Source organism: Pagrus pagrus (assembly GCF_965226575.1).
Source record: "Pagrus pagrus genome assembly, chromosome: 16".
Lineage (NCBI taxonomy): Eukaryota > Metazoa > Chordata > Actinopteri > Spariformes > Sparidae > Pagrus > Pagrus pagrus.
Genome location: NC_140200.1, coordinates 6,652,116 through 6,679,230, shown reverse-complemented (window position 1 = coordinate 6,679,230; position 27,115 = coordinate 6,652,116). Strand labels below are relative to the sequence as shown.

Genomic DNA, 27,115 nt, shown 5'->3' with positions numbered 1-27,115 from the left:
TGTCTAGTTCAAGGACTTTAAATAAAAAAACTCAAGGCAATTCTGTAACTCTACCATACGTTTCTAAAACACATGCTTAAATAAAACATAATGATAAAATAATGTAATGTAGTATCGGCAACTTAAAGTTACTTTGCAGTGTATGTTGATTTATATTAACAACTATAAAACAATGTAATTGTTTTTTGGAATCCAGAAAAGGGCATTTCTAATGCAAACATGTGTATATGTTGCTGTACACTATGGATAAATGTAAGTATATATCTAGATAAAGATAAATAAATGATACATGTGTGAGTAAATACAGTAAATAAATGAATATACATATGTGTAAATATATAAATAAATAAATGCTCAAATAAATTAAACATATATTTTATGTCTCATTTATTTGTGATTTATTTATTTGTGGTGACAATGAAACATGAAATGACAATTATTTATTTGCCCATTTATTTCAGCATTTAATGATATAATTATCAATTAATTTAAGCATTTTATTATGTAATCGTTTCAGCCCTTAAACCATCTATACATGTACGACCCAGCGGTCAAAAGAATCAATACTGATATTGACAATTTACAATAAGATCCCCAATCAATACCCGGTCTGTTTTCCTCACTTCATGACTCATCCTCTGGGGACCATGAAAGGAAGCTAATGAAAGTGTCATGCTAATGCATCCTGTAGGAGCATGACAATTCAATTCGACATCTCAGGGAGAGGAGACATTTTGGCTGTTTTATTCATTTATGTATTTATTTTACTTTTCAAAACAAGTCCCCATCTACTTCAGTTGATCAGGAGAAGGTTGTTTTCATTTTTGGGTGAACTTATCCTTTAATCTAAACTTATCTATACTTCTGACATTTCTACTACCACACTGTATGTGATGTCATACGTGAAATTAAAATGCCACTGATAAGAAGGGTAAACGCTGCATTGTCATGGCTTATGCAATGAGAAAAAGGGCCACCTGTTCACATGATCAGAGGAGGCACAGTGGCGGCCATGACAGCAGTCATTTTCAATAAGCTGTCACCTAGCAACACATCCAGGGAGGCAGGAGACATGATCAGCAAATACAGCCCGACGATGCTGCTTTGTTCACAACATAATGGAGACAAAGACTTCTGATTAAGACCCTTTCCATTCACACATATATGATTTAGTTTTTATCAGCAAGGTTGCTGCAGAATAGCCCTTTAACAGAAGTGGTTGCCAGGTCAGAACTTGTATATAAGTAACAGTGAAATAACAATAAAATCATCCCCCATCACCGTGATGTATACTCCAAACACAGTGCACGCCCTGACAACCACGGAGGTATGATCAGGTATAGTAATAATTAGTCCCAGGATGATGTCACTTCCTCCCTCGCACACCGACCTATAAAAGCGGGTGCTGTCGCGGCGAGGTGTCGGTGGAGAGACCGGAGAGCGCGCAGGCTGCGGGGTTACCGACGCTGCGGGGAGATCCAGCTCTCCAGAAATACAGAAAAAAGGCGGCCAAGTTTTGTTCAGAATGCGTCCGTGACCCACCGACTGTCTCCAGAGAGGTGAACCCAAAAACCTTCTGATAGAAGCTTCGCTATTTTTTTTTTGTCTATTCCTGGAGAGCTCAATGCGCCTCGTCTCCAACGAAATGATCGGGAGAGGACTGCTCGTGCTGACGATACTGTCCAGCTGCGGTAAGAAGGGGGGGGGGATGACAGGGAAGTTATACCTGGTGAGATGGGTTCTGGTGTGGGAGAGAGAGAGAAGCTGCATTAAGAGATGTGACTGCCGGAGGTTCAGCACCAAGGACAGCGACTCACTCGCACGTCCTTTAATTGCAGGGAAGGATGGAGTGGATTCACCTGCACCTTTGGCACATTTAGTCCCTTGTTACTGAGCCGGCGACTGTGAGAATAACACGAGAGCTTCAGGGAACAGAGAAAGAGCAGATAATGATGTGGTGATTCACTGTTTTTCTGCTTTTTTTCTTGCAGTTCTGTCATTGCCACTGACTCCGAGTCAGCTGGAGAATGAGGACGTAAAGGTAAAGATCGCCTCATTGTTTCCAGTATCATTTGTATTCGACACAACTAACTGTATGCACTGTTTTACGTGATAAATCCCAGCAGCGGTGCTTCCACTCCTTCTACTTGGCAGACTCTGAATGCCTAACACAAGGCAGTTTAACTCACTCAAGTGCCTCCTCCACCGGGGGACTATCTCACCGTGACCTTGTTCAAATCAATAGATACCATTCTGAGAGCGATGGAGAGCCCTGACCTCCATGATTTGGTGTTGCTGGATCCATTTCACATCTTGATGTAGAAGTAGAGAGAGAGAGAGAGGAGGGGAAAGGAGGCAGAGAGATAGAGGTAGTTTCTAGAATAGGGTTCGGAGAGATGAGACTGTAGAGACGTGGACGGGGGACGGGGGCCGAGCGTTCGGAGAGATCTGGCTGGCTGATGGGAAAAAGAAAAAACGATTTTAAAAATCATCAGGCATGTGGGATTGGCTTGACATCGAAAGCACAATGGGAGTTGGGATGATTTTGATCTCTCATCTGAGGGTTTTTTTTCCCTCTTTGAAATTAAGTGCAAGAGCTGCAGTCAAAGAGAAAATAAAGCTGTGTGGATTTACTCCCATACAGGCAGAGAAGTGTTTTTCACCCTTAATTCAGTCTGATCCTGGTAGGATATGAGTTGACAGTAGAACGACTGACTCATCAACTCATTTGTGATGATCTGGTTAATATGAGAAGGTTTTTTGAGTCATCTCGTGAACCTTTCTGCCTCTGCAGGTGATGAAATGCATCGTGGAGGCGTTGGCAGATGTGCTATCGAGGCCCCAGCCCGTGCCTGTCAGTCAGGAGTGTTTGGTCACGCTGAAGACAGGTAAGACCTTCACCTGAGAGAGATCGGCTGAGCGATGAACCTCACCAGATGTTTCAAATGTGATCGTGTTAGCATCGTTGTGGGTTTGACTGTAAATGCCTTCCCGAATGAGCCTTTATACAAATACACAAACTACGGGTGCCACTTCCATCTTAAAGGATAAGTTCCCAAAAAAATGACAGTTCAGTCATTATCTACTCGCCCTTGTGCTGATGAAAAGTCAGGTGAAGTTTCATTGTCCACAAAACGTTAGCGCTGCAGCATTCCCCTAAATGACCGAAGTAGATGGGGACTTGTTTTTACGTTAAACAACTGAAAGATAAACATAAAACATAAGATGGCTCCGTGCATCTAGCATCAATTTATTCTTCCATTAGTCTTTTGGTAGCACTTTTTTAATAACCATCATCAATAAATGTAGATTTATAGTTAGTAAAACTTTATTTAATAGCTAATTCACTGTTAACGCCCAATGAAATGCTTTATAGAAAATGTATTAAACAGCTAAGCTTTGTAATATCTTGTAATGGTTAATAAATACTGTGTATTTCATCTATAAATATTATTTGGATGGTTAATATAAAGTTGCTGCTAATGTTAAACCTTTACGACTGCTTGATAAATGGTTTATGAAGCATTTCATTGTTTGTTTATGATTAAAAAGCTATTAACTAAAGTTTAATTAACTATAAATCTACCATTTATTAATGACACTTATTATTAAGTTTCACTTTAACTCATTCACTTCTGAGGCGACGGCCCTTTTTGGCCACGTGACTCAGTATGAAGTATGAAATTGAATCGCTTTGAGACCAATAAAAGAAAATAAACGATATCACAGTGATGAGATAAACAAAACTCATCTTTAATCACCACACTGGTAATGTATGGGTAGCACCCCGCTCTTTCACCTCCAGTTCTTACATTCAAATAATGTTAAATGCGCATATTTGACTCAATGATGTCATCCTCTCTGATTTATTTCCCTTAATAACATCTTAAATAAACTGCTGTGAGTTTCCTGCAGGAGGAAAGCGCTTCACGTTTTGACTCCTCAATCCTTCTTATATAACCCCTCGCAGGTTTAATCTAACTATATATTTTTTTTTCATTTGTATAGTAAAGACCCGGCAAAGCATATAAAGATTCAATAAAGCGATTCCTTTTTAAATAACATGGACTCTAAAAGTGCAATTATTTTCTGCAGCCTCAGCTTTGCTCCATATTCATCATCATCACGCTCTTAAAAACCAACCCTCGCTGGGAAAACGCCGCCTCGCTCAGAGCACAAATACGTGCTCTCCCTTTTCATCAAGAGCATGATGCCAACATCATGAGGTTAATGGATTGCTGCAATGGCTGCTGGGTAGGATCCTGATGGGTTATACACAGCCGGGTCACTATCGCCCGGTGGAAGACTATTCAGTTACGTAGCCGGTGTGTTACCTTGATGCTGTCCTTGCTGTTAAAAAAAAAAAATCAATGGGAGCACTACTCACCGAGTGTTTGTTACCGAGAGAGAAACTGAACACCACCAGAGGGGAGGAGGGGGGAGAGCAAGGGGGAGTCAAAGTCATGAAGAGAGAAGGCAAGAATAGAGAAAAGATCACAGACTGATATGAGAGCTCTGTACAGCAGCTGTCTCTTTTTTTTGTGCTTGCTGCGTACAGTATGCAGTGCCATTTGTGGGTCAGCAGAAAGTCCAGTGCTCACTGCTGCTGTAATTCACCGGGGGAGTCTCCGCGGGCCAAATGATTAATTGTGCTCTTGCTTTGAAAGCAGTAAATTTCGGGGCAATTAACTCTGACGAACCACTGAAACAAACTGCTGAGCCCTGTGGAAAAGTGAAGGGGAAAGACATATACCTGTGTTTTACCTCCTGCAGGATCTCATTATGGCCATCGCCTTTTCTTTTCTTTTCTTTTCTTGTCTTGTGCGAGGTATTTAACCAGTGTTCCCATGCATATTTATGTGTGTGTGTGTGTGTGTGTGTGTGTGTGTGTGTTACGCAGATGACAGGCTTGTTTCTATCCTTCGCCATCGCAACTTTCTGAAGGAGCTGCAGGAGATTGCCGTACGAGGTGAGTCACAGATCAAACACAGTTGTCTGTCGGGATGCCTCCTAACGTTTATGTGCTGTATCTGATGTCGCTGTTGTTGTCGCTGTTGTTCCTAGAACGGCAGAATTATTGTTGCTGCAGGTCTGTCGTTTTAAATTACAAAACAGCGATGAAAACTGTATCTGGAGCAAGCTGTTGTGGCTGAGATGAAGATTCTGACTCAGGAGACAGGGGGTCATGATGTTGACTTACTATGTTAACACTTATTTTTTTCTGTTTAGGCGACAAAACTACTTGGTTAGGTTCAGGAGACAAACGATACTTGGTTTGGTTTGGGTTAGGGGTTAGGTACCTGGTTTGGATTTAAATAGACCCTTTCCAAACATTAAACATGTGTTTGAGAGGATAACTTCTCCCATCTTCATATTTTTCTGGTCTTTTCCCCCCGGGTTGCTAAGCTATGACATTAAAAACACGATTGTTCAGTTTCAGCGACGCTCCCGGAGCAACATCAACAGCGATGTTCCAGAAACACCACCACAGCGATGAGATTTTGACATTTACATGAAGGCAAGAAAGATGGCAAAGACAAAAAGCTGTGTATACTCATTTTACTTTAGGTGGTGAGGAGAGAGCTCAGCTGCAGCGAGACGCTGGTACGCCCGACCCGACGACACAAACTCCCCACACTGCAGCCGATGTTCCCGGTGAGTTCTGCATATTTGCGCCGCTTATCTCTCATCACAGTTCGACAACTTTTAAGTCGGTTCCAGTTTGAGGAATATCTGATCACCGTATTTTTTATGCGCCAGCTGTCAAAATGATGTATCACTTCCATTATTTCTCATTTCATGTTGTCAGCAAACAGAGGAGATATGCTGAGGTGATTTTTACACTCTGCTGATGCTCTGTGGTCCCTCCTCACCTGGCCTTTAAAGAGTCAGTGCCAGACTCCCTGCAGAGCACACAGAGGGCGAGTAGCAACGCAAGAGCGAGTAAAGTGATGACAAAAAATTCTATTAGATACGTCGTATCCACCAACCTTGACCCAGTGTATGTTCTCTGACTGCCGGCCTGAATGGCCAGAAGAGTTGTTGGCAGTGTAGCTTTCTGCAAAACAGCGCTGTGCTTCTGGTCTGGTTAGGTTTAGGCACAAAATCCACTCGGTAAGGGTTCAGAAAACATCATGTTTTGGCTTTAAATACTTGTTTTGGTCGCCACAAACACAGCTGGAGATTTCCCGGTGGTGTCACACTTAGAAATGTTGAAACACAGTCTTGAACTGCGGCCAGTGGCGGTCGCCTTCACTTTCTGCTGTTATTAGTATGGGTATTTCCATTATTGATTATCTATATTATCGAATATTTTCTGTTTTAATTGTTCAGTCTAAAAATGTCCGAAAACAGTGAAAAAAGGGCCAAAGCTGAGGTCTTCAAATCGCTTTATTTGTCCAAATATTCCTCTGATACACAGCAGAGAAAACAGCTGGAACAATCAATTATTTGGTATTTTTCAAATCAAAATATAAATTTGATGAAGAACTGACCAATTATTTCAGATCTAATGTCAGTACCACCTTTACCTACCTGAAAAATATGGGTCCTGACAAGTCCCTATGAAGTTGGACATAGTTAAGCATCACGTGATGCACAATTTTATTGTTGTCACGTAAAAATCTGACATATACTAACTCACTCCATCAAGCACAATCAAATAATCCGACACAAAGTGACCCTGGTAATAAACTGTCCCGCTTTTGTGTAAGCGCCCGCTCTTAACATCACGCGAAAATCAATGTCTTCTAGTAAATTAAATTCCTGCCCCTCCCTTCTGTCAGATCGATCCATGTTGGAGGCTTTAGGAGGCCCCGGTGAAAGATCCATCCTCTCCCAGAAGAGGACGACAGGAAATGTAGACGGGGAGGAAGAAAAGGATGAGAACCCGGGAGATGAAGAGTCGCAGGAGGACAATAACATCGCAGAAGAGGTGAAGAGGGAAAACGAAGAGAGGCCGGGGAGTCACGTCTCTGAGTCTGTGGATAAGTGGAGCAAGGCTGAGAAGAGGGAGGAAGAGGAGGAGGAGGAGGAGGAGAAGAAGAGAGGGAATTCAGAGGAAAATTTGGAGAAAAAGAAAGGTAAGATATTTTACTTTCTTTACGTATGCCTGTCTTTTGTTTTCAATTAACTTTAGTTACAATAAAAAATGCAAAAAGGGAAAAAAACACGCGTATTCAGATATAAAGCTCTGTATGTATATTTCATTATACAGGTTATGCAATCTTTAGATAGGCAGAGTGCAAACAAATCAACTGCCTTTCAGATGCAACCTCCTGCCACCTCAGGACTGGAGTGATTGATGGAAGTGCCTCCATCTACATGATGAAATTCAGCCCCCCCAACAGGGGAGCGGGGCCAACATGGCTGGCACATCGACAGCGAGCCAAAAGAAATGATTAAACGTCTCCATGTCCTAGAATTCAAATGAGCTGCGGCACATGGGAACAGCTGGACTCATCCGCCATGCTCTCCGTCTTCAGATCAAGACTGCAATCAAGATTGAGCTTTTTTCCATCTCCACATCTTTAACAGAGATTTTTTTTCTCCCCCTACAAATATGATAAAATATGCATACCGATTCCACAAAAGGGAGCTTCAGCCAAGTCATCTCATTGCTCCAGTCATGCTGTTAAGTCCCATAAAGCACAGCTAGCAGTACTACGGGCAGCGCTGCCAGCTGGCACGAAATATTTCATTATAAGAAGTGGGGTCTTGCTGATGTGGAGAGTACTCTGCCCGTAGTCTCGTCGAGGTGTCTTGGTTCAAAACGGAAAAAAAGAAAAATGTGTCTCATTCTTTATTTTTCTCTTCCCCAGCTTCTGATGCACCCAGAAACAAACCAAAAGAGAAGAAGCTGGATGACGAAGACAAAGAGGTGAAAGACAAGAGATCTGCATTTTTCTCACATAAACAAGAGGAGAAACCGGAGGAAGAGGAGGATGAAGGGGAGACCAAGAGAGGGAGCAGGGAGAGCCTAAAGCGATGGACCAAGAGGGGCAAGGCGCTGCAATTGAAGAGGAAAGCAGTCGGAAAGGAGGCGCAGGAGCTCGACAGCCAGCAGGAAGTGCCACATCACTCGAAGGAAGTGTCAGAGGAAGAGGAGGAGGAGAAGAAAAGAGGCGTGCAGAGGAGCCCCGAGGAGAAGGAGCTGCAGATGATCGCTAAGAGGGTACCGGAGGAGAGGAGGGCGCTGGAGGAGGAGGGGAGCGCCAGCAGGAAGTCAGAGGTGCGCTGTCAATCCTTTCATCTCCCAGCAAGTGTTGTGACATCGTCGAGCAGCCGAGGATAATATAGTAGTTTGGGGAATAAGTTTATTTCATAGATTTATTATAGAGCTACATACAGGACAGAAAGATGGCACCTATTTTATAGCCTCTAGGTTTACCTCCGGGTTATGTGGCCCGCTGGATATGCACTCCCACTGGCCCGTAGAGTTAACATTGTAATGACGTCACAGATTTTCAAATAGTTTTTTCTTGGCTCCAGGAAAGTTTCACAAATATAAAACCTCCGAAGATTGATAGCATAGCTAAGGCAAGCAGTGGGCTAGCTCAGCTTAGCATAAAGACAGGAACAAGGGAAAAAAGCTGACATAGTAAAACAAAACGTACTATGTTCATTACTTGTTGCTATGTTACATCAAAAGCTTACAAATGAACTCATTATCTTGTCTGGCACACATGTAAAAATGCTAATTGTTGTTTGTACGATTCATTTCTTGTTGTTTGTTTTAGAGCACATTAAACAAACTAGATGTAACATGTTAATTAGGAAGCTTTAGCTGTGCTAAAAGGGGGATTTCAGACAGAGCTAGGCAAGTCTTTATACTAGGCAAAGCTAACTGGCTGCTAGGCTAACCGGCTGCTGGCCCTGGCGTCATATATAGCATAGTCTACACATACAAGAGTGGTGTCAGTGTTCTCATCGAACTCTTGACAAGAAAGTGAACAAATGCATTTCACAAGATGTTAAACTGTTCCTTTAAATAATGACTTCAAACATGACGTCATTTTCTACTCAACAAGCCTAACTTTTACTTGCTAAACTCTCTAGCTGGGTTAACTTTCTGTGTCTCACTGTGTCAAATAATGGAAAAGGATTCCTTCCTACTGCTCCAAATCCCATCAAGATACAAAATGGTGCAGCTGCTGCTTGGCAACATTTTCAGAGGAGACCGTTCACACTGTGATAGCCATGATGGCCAAAAAACTGTAGCTTACTTTCTATCAGCGAGGCTAAAGTAGGCGATTCTCGATGCAATGTGCCCTCGCAACGCATGAGGGCAAATTGTGTCAGCATATTTTAGAGCTGTTATGCATGAAAAGCTTGCGCGTACAAATGATTGTTTGCACTCTACAGTAAGTATCATGCTGTCATCTCATTATATCTGCAGGAGCCAGAGATTGAAAGCCTGGCAGCCATCGAGTCGGAGCTGGAAAACGTTGCCCAGAAACTCCACGAGCTGCGGCGAGGCTGAGAGAGAGAGAGAGAGAGAGACGTCGGTAAAAAAGTTGACACGGCAACCTCCTCTTCCTCCTCGTACTCCTCCGCTTTACCAGCTGCCTGGTTTCCACAGATAGAGCGTGTGAATATGTGACAAGATTTAATCTTTTGCTACCTTTTCTCCGGAGGATTGCCCCCTTTGCACCACACTGCTGCAGCCTCCCTTGTGACATCCTGTCCCTCACATAGAATAGCATACAGTAGATGCAGCTAACTTACAAATGCACAAAGCTCTGTGCATTCAGACACATGCATATGATAGTCAGAACACACAAAAAGGCTCTGAATGAAAAAGTCTTTCTGTCAGTGAAGGCTGACAGCTTTGTTTTCCTGATTTTTTTTCTCTGACAATCATCTCTCTCTTTCTGCAAATGTATCTCGCCTGCTTTTCTAATTATTTTAACACTGATTTACGTGAAAGGTCGAGGCAGGTGCACACACACACGCACACACCGTCAAGGTGAGGTTGTGCAGTTACGGCATGTAAACGTGTACAAAAGCTCTTTCTGCGATACTGAAGAAGAAGACAGGCGCTTACTTATTCTAGATTCAGTCAAGCCAAGGCAATAATTGAACATTTTTAGCAGATTAATGTCTGGATTGTTATCTTCAACTGTACTTAATTTATGTAAAAAAAAAAAAAGACACCAAATCAATAAATTGAATTGAGTTTATCTGGAAATCTCTGTTTTAGTAAATCCTTTTGATGCCTCTAAAATGAACTGAATACTTGCATAAGAGAATTAATGCAATAAACTCGGCCTACTAACAAACATAATGTTTAACTGGTACAAATGATTTTCGCATCACTTTTCATCACAAAGCATCTCACTAAATGAAAATGAGTAGCTGATTTACCCAAACCGGTGAAGATTCATTCACTGCTGTGTGATGTATTCATGCCCTGTATCTTTACTCTCACAGTCCATAAGTTACCCAGCTTCACACTGTAAACTGACATTAATTCACACTGTACTGAAGATGCAGTCTCAACTTGGTTGCGTTTGTGGGCGAAGGAGCCGAGAACATGAATCATCCCTCTGACACACAAGCTGTTTATACAGTGTACTCAATACCAAGACGAGAACATTTTAACCCTTAGCGCTGGCATCAGTGTTACTTTATTCCTGAGTTGCTACTATTAAAGAGGAAAGAGCCAGCGTGGATTTGAATAATACAATGTGGTGTTTTGAAAGGAGATGAAAAAAGAAAATGTGGAGAGAAGAAACTGAAAATGCAAAAAAAAAAGTTCTGCTTTCTCTGGCAGCTTATATCAATACAGCAGCTGTAGACACAGCTGGAAGCTGAATCTGCTTAAGAGGATCTGTGTCTGGAGATGTATTACCAATATATGCAAATACAGAGAGTCTTAAAACGCCTGGGTACCAGCAGAAGATTTAAAAATGTATGACGTTTTTCTCTGCATGATAAAGTAAGCATTGCTAAAAGTCACTATTATTTTAAAAGTGTCTTTTTTTAAAACGTTACAATACTTATTAGACGTTTTATATTTAGAAATATATTAATATAAATATTACAGATATTCCAACTATGGATGAAGATCTCCTCATTTTAAGATTCATGCATATGGACGTCAAAACAAGCTGCAAATGTTATAAAATATTCATGATAGGAGGAGAAGGGCACCAGGTGGCGACATTAGACTGCCTCAGCCTTCCCTTTCCAAAGGTGAGTGCTGTCTGCAGGAGAGATTTTTAAAGGGCAACACAGTCACAGGAGGACGATTACCATTTGTTCTTATCTCTTCCCATCTCGTGTGAAGTAAAAACGAAAGAAAAACAAGTAAGAATGCTTTGCAACAATGCATATGAAATATCACCTCTCAGAGGAGCTAATAATTCAACAGGGAGCTGTAGTCGTTTGGTAAACAGCCACCAGTTCTGTACTTTATAATGGCTGTTATATTAACTCATACATTTTTAAACGTCTTCATTTACTTAAGAAGCAATTACACTAAATGATGTTACAGTACATGAAGCTGCGTGGGAAGTAAAAGTAAAATATCACTGCCAGTATTCACATCCACAGCTGCAGTTCAACCACATGATCCTCATTTTATCCACTTCAGCTGACGTAGCGACTGATTGATTTCTGGCTGCGAGTGATATTTGTGTTCATAATTAATTAATAGCTGCACTGTCTGAGGTGTCAGAACATGAATAAATGATGATCTAGTCATGCAGATAACAAACACGTGAGTCCATGTGTTCGTTAAATATGCCTCGCTCGAGGTGCTGAATGTAACCGGAGGTCAAGAGAAACAGGAAACTCGGAGAAACTCGTGTTTGTATAAAAAAATATAACATTTTTATTTTCCAGCTACAAAGTGAAACATGTAACATTTTTGTCACACTTCTCAATAAAATAGTAAAAAATACTGTCGACAAAAAATACACTATGGATACGTTTCAAAGCACAGAACAAATTTGGCTTTTAAATTAACTTAAACTGTACAAATATATACACAATATACAGATCAACAATAAAAAAAGGAATGAAATTACAATTCTTCCAGTCTTTTCTTCTATTTTTGTACAAAATAGACACTTTGTTCCTATAGACACTTGGTTTCTTCCTTCTGACCTGAATCAGTAATAGTCAACTTTCTTTTTTTTTCTTCTTCTCAGTGCCGTGGCAAAGCCCACTGTGTTCCATATCTAACCCTAAACTCAGCACGCTGCTTGCTTTCTCATCCACATGCTGGGCGGAAACTCTGACCTTTCCACTACTCTGGGAGCAACAGCGTAGACAAGGCCGACATTCAGACACAAACACACGCACACTCACTCGCGCACACACACAAGGACACATTCAGACCTGTTTGGACAGGGGAACACTGGCATGCTGTGGTCTGCGTGCTCCATCTACAGCTGCTTAGAGTTTGCAGGTCTGGTCTGGGCTCGGAGGGTGGGGTGGGGGGGGTCATTAGACACCTCATTAAAGAGGAGGTCATGGTTTAGATAAGTATAGAAATGCGTACAGTAAAATGGACGGGTCTGTAAAAGGGATTTCAGGGGGGGGAAATGGGCGGAAACCTGACAGTAGGTTCGTCAAACATAGAAGTTATAGTGCAGGAATCTCTCGGAGCTGCTATGCAACCCTCTGTCTGAGTCTATGTGGCCGATGTACACCAGCCGTAAAAACACACACAGACACTTAGACAAGCGTCTGGACTACTTTAACAATGAGAAATTAACGAAATAAAACATAAACATATATACTGAGCTGCAAAATGAGATGGAGTTCTGTTTGTTTTTCAAGTCATAAGCTGCGAAAGTCCTTCAGTGGCTCACGCCATGTCTCCCATCATCTTCTTGTAATACATGGACTCGAAGATGTCGTTCTCCCCGGGGCAGTTGTGGTGGCAGGCGCAGGACTTGATGAACATCATGTGCTTCTTCATGACCTGTCCGTCGGGGCATTTGAACTCCATGGGCAGGGTGGTGGTTCTGTGGGGGGTGCAGCAGCGGCCGTCCAGGCAGACGCCGCAGAACTTTGGCCTGTAGGACTTGGTGGTGGTGCAGCCGGAGATCTCGAATTTCATGGGCTTGGAGAGTCGGGGAGTACGGATGCACTTTTTTCCTTTCTGCAGGAAGAGAACAGAGATGCAGAAGACTTTAATAAACATTCTTTGGCTGTTTAAAAGCTGATTTTGTGCTCGTGGAGTTCATGAAAGCAGTGCAGTAGAGCCAAAACTCACCCTGATGCTCTGCTCCAGCTGTGACTCGCATGGTCGCACCATACACAACCGGGTCTGTTTCTCCAGGCGGCATTCGCGGTTATCATTGGTGACCCTGGTGGAAATCCCAAGGCCGCAAGTCTTAGAGCAAGCACTCCATTCAGTAGTCTGAACCAGGCAGTTCTCCCTCATCATGGAGGGATCTGGGCCATAGGTCTCCTCCTCTCTGTAGGCTGTAAACACAAGAGGGAAACGCTGGGTTAGAAACCATCCTGAAGAAACGAAGAAGCTACGGTCTCTTGTGCTTAAAATCATGACACAGATATGGGGGGTTAACTTACCGGCCAAAGCAGAGCCCATGAAGCTGTGTCTGTAGGGAGAATCGCACTCCCACTCCTCGCAGCACTTCCCTGGCACCTTCACCCGTCTCGGCATGGGGCAGTCGGGGCTGGGCAGACGCACGTCCATTGAGCAGAGAGGGACGCAGCCGACAGCTCCATCCAGGCAGGTACACTGGTACTTGCAGCTGCTCTGGAAGGTCTCTCCGCTCTTGTACACCATGCCTCCGAACACACAGGTGGCTCCATCTCGAGCTGTGGAGGAAACAAGGGAAAGGTCACGATCCAGTTCGTACATTCGGGGCGTTTAAGTCAGTAATGGTGCACAGCAAAGAAAAAAGCATTAACTGTCAGTGGCTCACCTGTACACACTCCTATGCGTCTGTTGATGGGGGCTCCGAAGTCACAGTAGAGGCCTTTGTGTGGGTCGCAGAGGTCTCTCTCGGTGCAGAGCTCCCCCATCTGTTTGGCACACACCCTGCAGCAGCCGCAGCCGTCCAGCACCAGGCTCACTCCTGGGGGGCACTGAGGGGGAGTGGAGGGGCACGAGCACTGGTTGCTGCACTCCTGACCCGCAGCCTGAGCACAGGACACACACAGACACATGCTCGGTTAAATATCTCCGCAAAAGTGCACGGCACAGCACGTGGAGAACACAATGTCTCTTAAGGTTAGAGCTTACGTCATGTCTTACACTCAAAGCTTTGTCCATATATCTAAAGACTGAGGGAGCAGTATAAAGTCTCTATCAATGTTTTTCTGACTTACCATGTATGAGAGCATGATGCACAGGAAAGGCAGCAAAATCATTTTCTTCATTCCAGCAGACATCTTTTCTTCCTCGTAGAAATAGATTCTAGTTTTTCCTTAAGTCTCGGTGAGAAAGTCTTCCTTTAAGTCTCAGAGTTTGAGCTTGAGAAACCTTTTCTGATCAAGTCGATCTCTTGTCTCGTTCGTCTCGTAGCGTTTCTCTGCTGCTCCGGTCACAGTCTTCCTTCCTTCCTTCCTTCCTTCCTTTCGTTCGTTTTCTTGGTGAAAGCTAGAGTTTAGCTTCGGTAGAGGAGTTGATCTGAGTTCTGACTGCAGAGTCGAGCTCCCTTTATACTCGCTGGCCCTCGGAGCACGTCACTGAGAGCTGAATGGAGAGCCAGCCCTGGACAAACATGGACATACTTGGCATTCTTTCCTCGCTTCCTGACCCCCACTCCAGACATCCCACATTCCTGCTGTCTGAAGGCAAGGCTCTGCTGCTCGGCCAAACAACACTGTCTCTCTCAGAGCGGCTTTCATCTGGAATGGGAGGTTAAGTCTGGTTAGAGGCCTGGGACCCCACACTGGGAATTCCTGAAGACTGACTTCACAAACAGACAGCCGGTACCTATAAATATTAATTTTAAAAAAAGAAGAAAGGGAGAAAAAAAAAAAAAAGTCGCAGAGTTCACAAGTGGAGGCACAACAAAGAGCTTCACATGAAAGAGGAACGGTTAGATAACAGGTAGAAACTCATAAAAATGCATCAACGTGCAGTGATTAAATAAACTGATTGAAGTGTGACTGGTGGTGAGGACTTTAAACCCATAACAGCATTCCTGCAGCTTCTGCTTCAAAGGCGCACAGACAGCCTGTACTTTAGCAAATTAACAGCAAGCTGCTAGGAAAAGGAGACTTGTTTGACTCATTAACTTGAGCCGTTGTTATCAGTCAAGGTGCTCCTTCCGGTGCAGACACTTGGCGAGCGCTGCAGTCTCCTGTACTCGTGCGGTTTCATCTGGGACAGTGCACAGGCATTTTTGTGCACTGACATCAGCGGCTGAACTGCAGCTATAATCATAAAAAAAACACATTATGAACACATTTTGATCTCTTATGCATGAATGAAACAGTCTGATCACAAATACTTCCTCCGGTCCTGATGATGATGTGCAGATTGTTGTCTTGTGATCTGACTGTACACTGGACACAGACTCTGCTTCACTGAAATTATATTAAGTGTTGCAAAAAGTAACTTAAAAGCCAAATTTGAGTAAAAGTAAAGAAATTGGGCTAAAATATTACTTTGGTGAAAGTGAAAGTCACCCATACAAATAGCACAAATTGTACATATTAAGAATACTATAGGAATAAATGTGTCAAAAGTACAAGTAAAAGTAAATAATACATATTTCACATGTATGAACATACTGTATACTATTTTTTAATACTTTTTTTTAAATGTACTACTTTGGCTCTGATGCAGCATGTAATCTGCAAAGTAACTAGTAACTAAAGTGAGAAATGAAGTACAAAGTACTTTATAAAGTAGTGGGAAATGGTAAAAGTAAAGTCCAAGCACATCAAAATTGTGGTAATATACTGTATATAAATATCAGCTCCTGCCGTCGAGGGGCTCGTTGTAACTCTCGGGTTTCCTCACTTGTGGGTCAAGTTCTCAACAAAGGGTCACAAGATGAATCTGGAGGATGGTTAGATGATTAATGAGGAATGAAAGGAGGAAAAAACAAAGTTCTGCCGCACAACTTTGTAATAATCTTTAGGACTCTTTCTTCCAATTATTTGCCTTATTATGAAATTTTACATAACTGTACCTTTATGCTATTATTACATCAATGGCACCATCCTGAACCACAGTGTCCTGCATGTTGTAGGCTTGTATTTACGTATACGATGTAAATGTACGGCTGTGAATTTTTACAGGTTATGAAACAGCCTCGCTTTGATACCGATGCCTCTGTATGACCTATATAAGCAAGCAAGACCATCAGCAAGAGGATTGGCTATTTCTGTATGGTGACCCTTAATGCCTGTCAGTGGGTCAGATTCCAACTTCTCCAGGTTGGATAACTCATAAAAGAAAGAAAAAAACAAGCTGCTCTGTAGTCTGGTGAAATGATGTTGCTACTTTCCTGCATAAGACAGACCTATCAAACTTTCATGATCGCAATATTGCAGACTACTTGTCTGCAAATAACTCCAGCATCATTCGATACCCGCTCCATCCATGTGACTTTCTAGTCTAGTTAATATTCAACCTACTTGGAAAATGGTTCAAAGAATAAGTGCCGTGTCTGTTCCTGTCATTTATTTCTGCTGTTGGAAACGACAAGATGATCCCGATGGCCTGTTTCCTGAGTTACCTGAGCTGAACGCGTTGCCCTGCCAAGGTATGCAGGTCAGGCATTAAGGGGACAAAGACTAATGTTTTGAGCTAATGGCTCTTCCCGAAATGGATGTTTGTGGGTCTGAGCATTAGGCTTTTACTTACTTCCCGAAAACGTGACATTTTTTAGAGGATTCCGTCGAAAAACAAAGGCGGCCGGGAGGTTTTGACTCCGCCGGGTCTTAGTCAGGACAAACCGTGATTAAAAACCCTGAGTCGACTTCAGTGAAAGCGCGGCCCGGCCCATGAAGGATATTACGGGAACAAAGGCTACATGTTCTCTGGCTTTCTCACCTGCCTAATGAGGTTTAGTCTATGACGAACTTAAAAAGGCCAGGTGTGCCCCGTCCCCTGGCCAGGCTTATTTTACTACATCAAACCCCAGAGTGGAGGATTGCAGGAAAGGGGCTAGACGGAGGTTTGTGTATTTTTTTTTTTTTTTCTGAAAAAGGGGATCACACACCAGGCCAGACTCTTATGAAAGGCGGCCCTGCTCCTTCTCCAGCCAGCGAATCGGAAATGAAAAACTCCCAGAGAAACCTGGAGCTGCAGGAATGTGAGCGAGAAGCCAGCAGACAGGGCTGTTACTACAGAGGAAGCCTCCCCATATAAGGACGTCTGCTCTTTCCCATATATGGATATGTTCTCTCTCTACGCTGGCCCAGTACAGTAGGGACTCCTGTTAGACCATCTGAGCGAGGAAAAACACAGCCGCGAGTGAAAGTGTGCTGTGTGTGTGTGTGTGTGTGTGAAGTATTCTGCCTGTCAAAACAGACCAGAGAAAGTGTGTGTGTGTGTGTTTGTGTGCTGTCAGTCATTACTGCCTCAGGGCCCCCGAACGTCAACCCCCACGATATCTGAAGGAAACAGCTTGATGTAGGAACGCACTCCGGCCACGCTGCAAAACAACACTCGAACTTGGCGTTGGCATTTTTATCTTACGTGCGGAGCAATGCAGCTTCTGTCAGGTTGTTTATGAAGTCAATTAATCTCACGTCGGGGGCAATTTGGCTCGCCGGGAGGAATGTTTTTCGAAAATAAGGCGAAATCCGGTTGTGATTTTCACGATTACGGTCGGTTTAACTCGTTTTAATGCCTTTTAAAGACTTATCGCTGCAATATCGTAACTACAAGTTACATAACCGATATTATTCCAGACGTTGTTATGATGCTGGTTGTTTTGCTGAGTCTCAGGATTTCCTGTGCTGAGTATCAGTAGGCTAGCCGGCCACGTGCTCACTGTTCTGCAGACCTGGATGTGTGGACGGGGCCGACTGCAGGGGCCAAAGGAAACATATGGCTCTGTGTGTGGTAGGCCCAGATATGTCGAGGCTAAGTATAGACGAGAGCTATTTGTCTAAGAGAGGAGCTGTGGGTTCGAATCAGTAATGGAACAGCGGCGGTGATACAGTGTCAGGGGAGTCTGTTCAGCTTTGTGCTTTTTGGCATCGGAGCTCTTAAGCATACCTGAGACGCGAGCTGTCTGACTTTAAATCAGATTTAAAGTGTAAAAGCCAAAACATGTGCAGCTTTGGATGTAGTGTATAGCAAAGTCTGACTACATTTGTTCAAAAAAGTCCAACTAAACCATCCAAAGTAAGGTCCCGCCAGCTGGCGTTCAAAATAAAATGGCCTCCATTTCCATTTAAATCTCAGATTTTTGGGGGAGTGTTGGAAACAAGCCGCACACAGAACAATGGCATATTAACACCTTATTAAGCGGATTAGGCGAACTTGTTAATTAACAGTCGCTCATTTGCACGTCCAGCAGATATGGAGCAACATCAGCATTATTTTGAGTTGTGTATGAGTTGATGAATGTAAGTCGACTCTCTTCACCTCCGCCCGAGGAACCTAAAAAAGAAATAAGGAATGAAAGACCACACTTCAGAGAGTCGGTTAACCACTGATTTTTGTTTTTATCCCAAATGATTGACAGGGAGGGATGAACAACATGCCGACATATCTACGATGTAGATATGTTGGGTTTTGGCGTTTCTCCGTGCATCTTCCTTTTTTTGTCTGTGTCCATTTGTTAATTAGGTTAGTTTGTCGGCAGGATTACGTTACATAACACACGGTCTTATAACCACCTGTTAGGAGGCAAACAGTGTGGGTACTCTCAGTCAATCTCGTTTCATTATCGGTGATTGTTATCAAGGTAGTCTGGAATCTCCCCAAGCTCCATCTTATCTGTAACACCGGACGGGCTTGAGCCTGCCAACTTAAAACACACCCAGTGTGAGGGGCACCGAGGCCTCTCCAGGTCAACGGCACGTCAAGCACAAAATTAAAAATTCCTTTGTGTCCATAAATTTCTCCAGCAGAACGAAATAGCTGCTTCTTTAGCTGAATGCTATGTTCAGCTAGCTTTGTCTGTCATTTGATGCTAGGTGACAGATGTGGACAATATTAAACTGTTACACAAATAATAACTCTCTGGCATCAGTCATGCTTATATTCTGTTAACAGTGCCAAGAGTTGACGTGCTGTATATAACAGTGAACAGTGGAATCAGTGACGGCTGACTTCAGTTTATTAAACAATGACAACATCATGCTGATGTATTGTTGCACAGTTTATCTTTCCAAATGAAAATGTGTCCTCAGCAGCTCCTCCCTCACCAGGAGAATGAGCTGATGCAGTGATGTTCCTCATTTAGCTCTGAAGTCATACTCATTTAAGGTCACGTGACCCGTGTAGTAATTCCAGGTCAAGGCCTGCCGTCTATACTGGTCTGACTTTACGCACATCGCTTCCTGCCACATTTAGCCGCATAGCTCACCGCTTGTCTCATAGCTGCTGTGTGACATCACAAGCCTACATAACTGTGTCAGCTGGGAAGTTTCCAGCTTTAGGATCAGTGGAGATGACAGACTCAGTGTCTGACCAGGCTGCATTTTTATGTGCCCACATCAGGCTCGGGGGGTGACGACACCGTCCTCGTTTAGTCTCTCCTTCAGGCGCGGGAAGTGGATATTATTCCCAGTGTTCGTCGACGCCTCGTGTGTGTGTGCTGTTCCATAACACCACGGTGGATGATGTCATACTCGACGGTGACGTCACAGAGGAGGCCTCTGTGTCCTGCGGGACGTCTTTTTTGCTCTTTCCATGTTTCCCCCGCACACTGCTCGTATTCAGTGCGGCTGACGTGCAGTCATACCTTCCCAGCAGTTTTTAAAGCCGAATAGGAAGATAAACATCGAAATTTTAAAAAACGAACACTCTGTACCGAGGGTGCAGTTTTGTTCCACGCCGGGCCAGATATAGACTTTAATTTCACAGTGCACATATTTAGTGCATGAACTGCTTCTAAAATCATCTGTCTTTAATTTGTGTACTTTCCATTTGATGCCAGTTTGTAAAAAAAAAGAAGAGTGTGAGGTTTATTGGATGCAGTATTTAATGGACTTCACATGTGTACTTACTTTATTAGCTAAACACATTCCCTACAATGAAACCCCGTAATCATAAAAAAATAGGTTCAATCATATTTAGGGTCATTTTAAAGGCTGTACTTTAAACTGGAAGCTATGTGTATATGTATATACTCTATGTACATGTATATGTACTGTATGAGGGCTCTTCCCCAAGCTGGGTCCCATATTTTGAAGCTCTGGTTGTGTTATCTGCACTCAGCTGTCCATTTAACTAAATTCCATTAGCGGTAGCTGGCAGGCTATTTGAGGAATGTTCCCTGGCTTCAGCCTTCAAACCAACCATCATATACCACTGTGTAAACTGAACATGAAACCAAGATCTCAAAATGATTTTCCTGCCCGCATATTTCTGCCTCTTTGAACTCCCGGGGCCGCCTGCAGAGAGGGTGGAAAAGTGAAAAACAACATGGCTGCAAACAGGAGAGAAAAGGCCGTTATTTTTTGTAATTTATTGACATTTTAGGCATTTTAGTCGAGCGCGGTGGGAAAATAAAGCACATATTTTAGACACAAATGAGGAATGTGCAACAAGGGAGAGCCAGTAGAAAAAAAAAAGTGCACAACATTACTTTGTCATCTGCAATATGCATTTCATCAGCGAGGCAAACAGGCTAATAAAGACGTGCTGGGAAAGTAAATCGCCGCTGTCTTTTACATTTCGGAGGCCGTCTGCAGAAACGCTCGCGGAGAAATGTTTAAGTGGACGGGATGGGATGGTAATCTGTTGACATCTTACAATGGAGAATGGACAGGTCTGTTACCGAGAGATGAAAGAGCTGGAAACTGATGGAAACTTTTTTTTTTTTTTAAGTCTGACCATGAAGAGACAGGCATTGGAAACTAATAATGGATCCGGAGCCTGGGATGATTTGTTGAGATTTAACAATGGGGGTTGGTGGGCAGATGAACTGTCAAGATGGAAAGTGTGTCTATTTAAAGCCCAGAGTGGTGGAAAATGTTCAGACTGGAAACATGCATGAGACCCAATCTTTTTCAGGCACAGCCCGCACCAAATAGTTGGGTTTAGGATTACTCGGGGTAATGGGCCGAGGGATAATATATTGACCGTTTCGTGCCAGAGGGGCATTGTTGGAAGGTGGATCGCATTTTTTGGTCGATTTTTCTCATAAATCATTTAGTTAGGGTCATCTGGGGGAATGTATTTACCAGTCTGTGTTAACAAGGGAGAAGATATTGCTTTCATGTGCCTTGGACAAAGCATTTCTGACTGGCTGGAGCTCACAGGTGGAGTGCATGGGAACATTTGTACAGATATAACAAGGGGCCGGGGAGGCAGAGCGAGAGACTGGAAACCGCCTTTTTAAAACCTGTGTCCTGGAAAGTGTTTAGACTAGAGACACTGATGAGAATTTGGGCTGTAGCTCTTTCAACAAACAGCAGAAACTCAGCTCAGCTGTAGATTCGGTGCCACACACATGGATGTGGAAGTCAGGTGGTCTTTACTTAAACACAACTCCATGTGGGTCCCGGATGGCCTCTGTTCTGTTTCGGTGACCTGTCGGCCGGAGGTCGGAGAAGGTTTCTAATCTTAGACGTTGTGTCCGACACAGAGAGCTTCCTCCTCAGGAAGTCGTATTGAACCATGATGGTCAGATGAGTCTCTCCAGCTTTGAAGCGATCGCCAGTGAAATCCACCGCAATTTAAAAGACGCCTTGTGCTGAATCGAGGGGTGAACTCTGAGGGTCATGAAGTGTCTGTGACCCTGAAGATACTCTGCCCTCTACAGGTGATGGTGTCTAAATATAGCACAGGTCCTGCCACACACAGAGCTACAGCTTCGATGGAGGCATTTCAGTGGAGCACATTAAAAATGACTAAGCTTGTCAGTTTGTTGAAGCTTAATTTCTGCCGACATTTTATTCTGGTGGCTGGGCTGAGCAAGAGCAAGGAGGTGATTAGCGTAGCTTAGCATAAAAACTGGAAGTATTGGGAAACAGCTACCTTTGTTGAAGGCAAAGTTTGAAAAAATACATCTAAAATTCAGTAAATTACATGTTGTATCCCGTTTATTTTTTATTTGATGCTCAAATAGAAGTGAAAAGTTTTGGTTGTACATGGTGGAAAACATTTTGACATGCCGCAGTAGCAGAATCACAGGTGTAAATAACAAAATGAATGATGTTTTCAGGTTTCAGGGTCCTGTTGTCATGCATGCTGGCTCCCTGTCACACTGTCACAGCTCACTGGGACTCTTGAATAGAGCAGAGCTATAGTTGGATCAACTGGAAATAGTTACAGCATGTGACGCCACAAAACCACAGATTGACTTTTTACATTTCTATTTGTGTATGAATTAAACAAACAACATACAGAGCTTTAAATAGCGAGTTTTATAAGGGCGGGCAAGCTGTTTCTTTACGCTTGAATTTTTTTTTAGTCTTAATACTTAAACTTGCAAGATGCCATGAAAAAGATAGGGCTGGCAATTAAAGGGGAACTACGCTAAAATTGATATAAACCAGTGGAAGAAAAGAAACTGACTAGGTCCAGTGTGTAGCAGCTTAATTAAAATGCCGTGTTTCTTTTTGGTCACATTGTAGTTATTTTGCCTGTGTGAATATGCCAAATTGAAAAGCTTACGGAGATTACATAACATTACATTCATAGCATGTGCAATTGTATAATGCGGCTTACAATAAGTGCATTAAACCTCAACAGGAAACTGGAGCTAAAAGTCATCCAAATTTCCGCCAACCTTAAAGGCCACGTCGCTGAAAACACATGCAAACCCCTGTTTTTCCAAAAAGGTAAATTTTCTGCATGTGCTTCTCTCTTATGACATGCTTTGTGGTATCAGGTGCATTACAGTGTTTCACCCAAGCCATGTTTTTCAGTGTAGCAGTGAGTCTCTGAAGCACCAATCAGTCAGCGTTGTTTTCTTAACGTCAAAGTGACTGTTACAACAGGACAAATGACCTGTGAAGTTTGTCCAGGTTCTTAGATTTACTCACCTTGTGGTTTACTGAGTAAGACCACATCCTAGCTTTTTTCAATGTTTGAATAAAAAAAAAAAATCTATGATGTGAGCTGTTTGAATCGAACGTCTTGTGCCGTGAATGTAAATACATATTCTGTAGCTTTCTGAGGCCGCCGCTTCCCTGCAGGAATGTCAGCTTCCCCCTATTAGCTTGGCACACGACTGCATACCTCAGCTAATTAGCTTCCTGTAAAAGCCTCGAATAAAAACATCGGCTTTAATCACACGCTGCTGCTTTGTCTCATTCGCTGCCAAGGTAAATGTTACTTCAAGGGGAGAAAAAAACGGACATTTTGCTTTGTGGGCTGCCGCTTCCAAGACAGGTGTTTCAGTCCGTGATGTGCAGCGATCCAGGTCAAGACTTCACCTTAACATTCCTCAACATCAAATAAACTCGCACTGTTTTTCTATCATTAGACTTTTTAAAGGCTTTCATTTCAATTCATGTGCTCTCGCTGAGGTTGCCTGAGATGTCAAGCTGGTCTTGAAAGTGTGTGTGTTTACTGTCAGTTTTACTGGATGGTTATTTACTGGCTGTCAGCAGGAGAACTGTACTCTCACACAGTTTCATATAAAGCTTAGTGGTTCACGTTTACAGCCTGTTTGTTTACTGTCAGAAACAGAGTGTTCCCGCTACAGAGCTTGTTGACTAGTTTCGGATTATTTAGCAGCTGCCTGCCAGGAACACAAACTCCAATTTACTATACTCAGTCACACATACCAATTATTTACAAGCTGCTTATTTACCTTATATAATATCATACCTACAACCTCTCTACAGAGAGGAAAAGCCAAAAAAATTTGCAGGAAAGGGCTGTCTGCACTGAGAATTATAACCATGACTATAATGATAACGATATTGATTTGAGCAGGGGCGGACTCAGGATGTTTGAGGGGAGGGGGGCACCATCTGTATCCATTAATGTTTGTAAACATTAATGGCGTCCTCCTTGGCTGAGCTGTGACGTTAGCTAGCTTAGTTAGCCAGCTTGTCGTCCATGTTGGTGGGTGTAGTTGTAGTAGAAAGCAAATCGTTCCCTACATGAAACTGTTCACAACCTGAGTAACACCCAGTTCATGACTGATTAGCTTGTTAGCAAGCAGTTAGCAGCATCATTAGCATCTATTTAGAGTCGTGTTTCTGGCCACCTGATTGGTCCTATATCTACTCATTTGTGGTCTCCCCCCAAAGGAAATACCTCGCTAACTGTGTCTGCCACCTATATAGTGCTGGGCATTTGGTTTACAGTGGTTTATCAGGGCTCTATTGTTGTAAATAACACTGATGAGAGCAGTGCAAGTGACAGCAGTGAATATGTTGAAAGACACTGAAAAGCTCTGCAGACCTGAGGAAAAAACTGAAGAGTCAGGTGATACTCCATGTGAGTGAGGTGCTGGAGGCTGGGTGGCAGCGGAGCTGGAACTTAAAGGTTGGTCGATCACTGGAGAGGTCGCGGAGAAACAAAGTTAGCGTAATTGCAAACACAATGATACGAGAGACGAGAATCGCAGGTAGCTGTGCTGGCTGAGAGACAATGTACCACATCAAGGAGACAAAATAATCTGGCAGCAAGTCGAGAGAAGAGGATTTGAGCCGGCGCTGATGATCGAATGCGCTGCAGGTGTGTGAGAGGAGCCATCAGGGATGCCACGTCCAACCTCTGCAGAGCACCTCTGAAAACACAAGACTCAACAACAGCCACACCAAAAGTCCCAATCACGACAATATTGATCATAATGCTAGCAGAGGAACAGGACACTTTAATCTGTCACAATAGTCACAATATTCATGCATAATCCATAAAATAAAAGGTTTCTAAGTGTGTCTGTACAGTGTCCACTGTCCTAACGTAGTGAAATAGTTACAGCGCTGTATGACTCTCCAGCAATCGCCTGATTAATGGCATAAATTCATGAACTTCAAAGTGCTTTCTGTGCGGTTTGAACATAAAACCAGCTCACGGATTCGGCTTTCCATGTTGGCACCGACATCAACACCAAGAAAAAAAAACATTGATCCGTAAGGACAATGTTCGAGCCACAAACGCTCTTATTAGGAAAGTGTGCAATGAGTCCCCTTTCATCACCGCTGGAGTTTTGGCTCCGCAGAAGAAAAACCTGGTGGGACCTTTTGGCCTCGACGACGAAAACCAACGCAGGAACATTCAAAGTCAACAACACATCGGTCCTCTGACGGAGTCGTTAGTGCTGAACGCTGCAGAAAGGGAAGGCCATTTTCAGATGACTAAACGAAACGAACGAGAGGCTAACGATTAGCCCAATCAGGTGTGTTCCCTTTATAAACGGCTGTGAAAATATTACTCCTCGAGGGCTTTCCCTTTTTGCAAGGCTGTCAGTGTAGACACAAATGTGTTCTTAACTCAATAAAGGATTAAAACACGATATGGTTAGCTGCTGCTTCAGAAGATTTGGGCGGAATAATAAACTCTGCCTCTGTGACGGGTGGTTTTCGGTGAAGAAATACTCATTAGGAGAGCAAACTGTTCCTTCTTGATAGAACTGTGCTGGTGCTATAGGAACAGCCGGGCCAGGGTTCCCATCGGCTCTAATTGTTTCCAGATATGCAGTTTTTCTGCAGAGTGGCTAACGGGACCCCTCCCTGTCTGTCTGTGTGTCTGGAACGAAAAGGCCTCTCCCCATCTGTCTGCGAGCTGCAAGGTCAGACTGCAGCCTACACCCTCGCCCCGTGTCTGTCTGTCTGTTTGACTGTCTGTCTGATGGCAATCTGACCCTTCTGTGCTCGTCTCTGTTAGCTGGAAGGTCACAGCTGGCCTGTTGTTACTCACCGTTTTCTCTCTCCTTTGCTAAAAGTAGCTCTCAGAGTATTGTGTTGTCCGTGGTTCCCAAGTTAAACGGCTGCTGCTTTTTCTGAAGCGAACACAACGAAGGGAGGTGGAGTTCAGTAATCAGGTAAAGAAGGGACAGTACAAAGAAAGATTTGTTGTATAAGATGCAGGTTAAAACATGAGCAGAGTAAGTTCAAGTTAATGCACAAACTGCGATATCTCCGCATCCAAGTGTGCCATATGTTGACAGAGTGTTCTTTACTTTCTGCATACCTGCCCACTCCAGACTGACAGTGGAAAATATTATGCTCCCAGCATCCTCTTCACAACAACATGGAATATTCCCCAGCTGCAACAGTGGAAGGTGGATTCCTCAGCAAAGTGAGGAGGAAGTGATGACGCAGGTAGCTGTCAACCCGACAGCAGACGACCAGAGTTTCACATGTGTATCCTACCTCGGCACGGACAGGAAGATGTATGTTTTCCACTCTCACCAGCAGTGATTCAGGGCCTACACGCAAAAGTTTTAAAATAGTGTAATGATAAATGACTGGTGAGTAAACCATGCTGTCTGGAAAAATATGTGGACAACAGCCAGTGAAAGCAAGCTCAACTAGTTCCGCAACACAAAAAAGCTCCTTTCCTTAAAATGTTACATAACTAATAATAGGTTTGAGTGGAAACTACTCTCACGTCTTCATGGAAAATATAAAAGCAGGAGACGCTAGCTTTACATAGCTTAGCAAGACGTCAGACAGTCACTGCTTCAAGCAAAGAAACTCGACCACAACTGTGTTTTTACATATCAAACAAATACTGTGTAATAAACTTAGTCTTAGATTGCTAAGAGGCAGATTTCCTTACATTTTTGCAATTATCAACATCGTCCTCTTTTTCACAGGTGGTAGTGGCTCCTTCACTCGCACAAGCTAGGCCTACCTCTTGGCTAGTAATGCTAGTAATACTTAAAGGTGCAATATGTACAAATTTTAGTTCAAAACATCAAAAAACGTACTAAAATTCTTAACAGACTGTGAATAAATAATTTTTTTTGGCATTATGACGTCTATCTGAAGTTAATGTGCTAACCAGCTAGCCCCGGAGATCTCAGTTCACAGCTCTTGTGCTATCCATACGCCAACACATAAATCATATAAACACCAACAC

At 43.1% G+C, this 27,115-nt stretch overlaps 2 protein-coding genes across 3 annotated transcripts; one reads left to right on the top strand and one right to left on the bottom strand.

Moving 5' to 3' along the window:
* Positions 1 to 1,398: 1,398 nt before the first annotated feature.
* chga (chromogranin A) lies at positions 1,399 to 10,189 on the top strand. Its single transcript, XM_084377947.1, has 8 exons — positions 1,399 to 1,691; positions 1,992 to 2,041; positions 2,795 to 2,888; positions 4,901 to 4,969; positions 5,569 to 5,655; positions 6,786 to 7,082; positions 7,821 to 8,230; positions 9,398 to 10,189. Exons 1-8 carry the CDS (start codon positions 1,625 to 1,627, stop codon positions 9,479 to 9,481), a joined length of 1,158 nt encoding a protein of 385 aa, XP_084234073.1. The 5' UTR covers positions 1,399 to 1,624; the 3' UTR covers positions 9,482 to 10,189.
* A 1,616-nt stretch (positions 10,190 to 11,805) lies between these two features.
* Positions 11,806 to 14,628, bottom strand: ccn2a (cellular communication network factor 2a). Of its 2 annotated transcripts, XM_084377652.1 has the most exons (5): positions 14,314 to 14,627; positions 13,908 to 14,124; positions 13,549 to 13,800; positions 13,229 to 13,440; positions 11,806 to 13,114 (listed from the first exon to the last, which is right to left on the bottom strand). In XM_084377652.1, exons 1-5 carry the CDS (start codon positions 14,374 to 14,376, stop codon positions 12,818 to 12,820), a joined length of 1,041 nt encoding a protein of 346 aa, XP_084233778.1. In that variant the 5' UTR covers positions 14,377 to 14,627; the 3' UTR covers positions 11,806 to 12,817. The 2 variants fall into 2 exon arrangements, with proteins under 2 accessions (XP_084233778.1, XP_084233777.1); XM_084377651.1 differs by having other exon boundaries at positions 13,229 to 13,800; positions 14,314 to 14,628.
* Positions 14,629 to 27,115: the final 12,487 nt, after the last annotated feature.

Coding starts and splice junctions, on each gene's coding strand:
- ccn2a (XM_084377651.1), bottom strand. CDS start 14,376: ATGTCTGCTGGAATGAAGAAAATGATTTTGCTGCCTTTCCTGTGCATC. Junction 14,125..14,313: donor GCATCATGCTCTCATACATG/GTAAGTCAGAAA, acceptor TCCTGTGCTCAG/GCTGCGGGTCAGGAGTGCAG. Junction 13,115..13,228: donor AGCTGGAGCAGAGCATCAGG/GTGAGTTTTGGC, acceptor CTCTTCCTGCAG/AAAGGAAAAAAGTGCATCCG.
- chga (XM_084377947.1), top strand. CDS start 1,625: ATGCGCCTCGTCTCCAACGAAATGATCGGGAGAGGACTGCTCGTGCTG. Junction 2,042..2,794: donor TGGAGAATGAGGACGTAAAG/GTAAAGATCGCC, acceptor CTGCCTCTGCAG/GTGATGAAATGCATCGTGGA. Junction 2,889..4,900: donor TTTGGTCACGCTGAAGACAG/GTAAGACCTTCA, acceptor TGTGTTACGCAG/ATGACAGGCTTGTTTCTATC.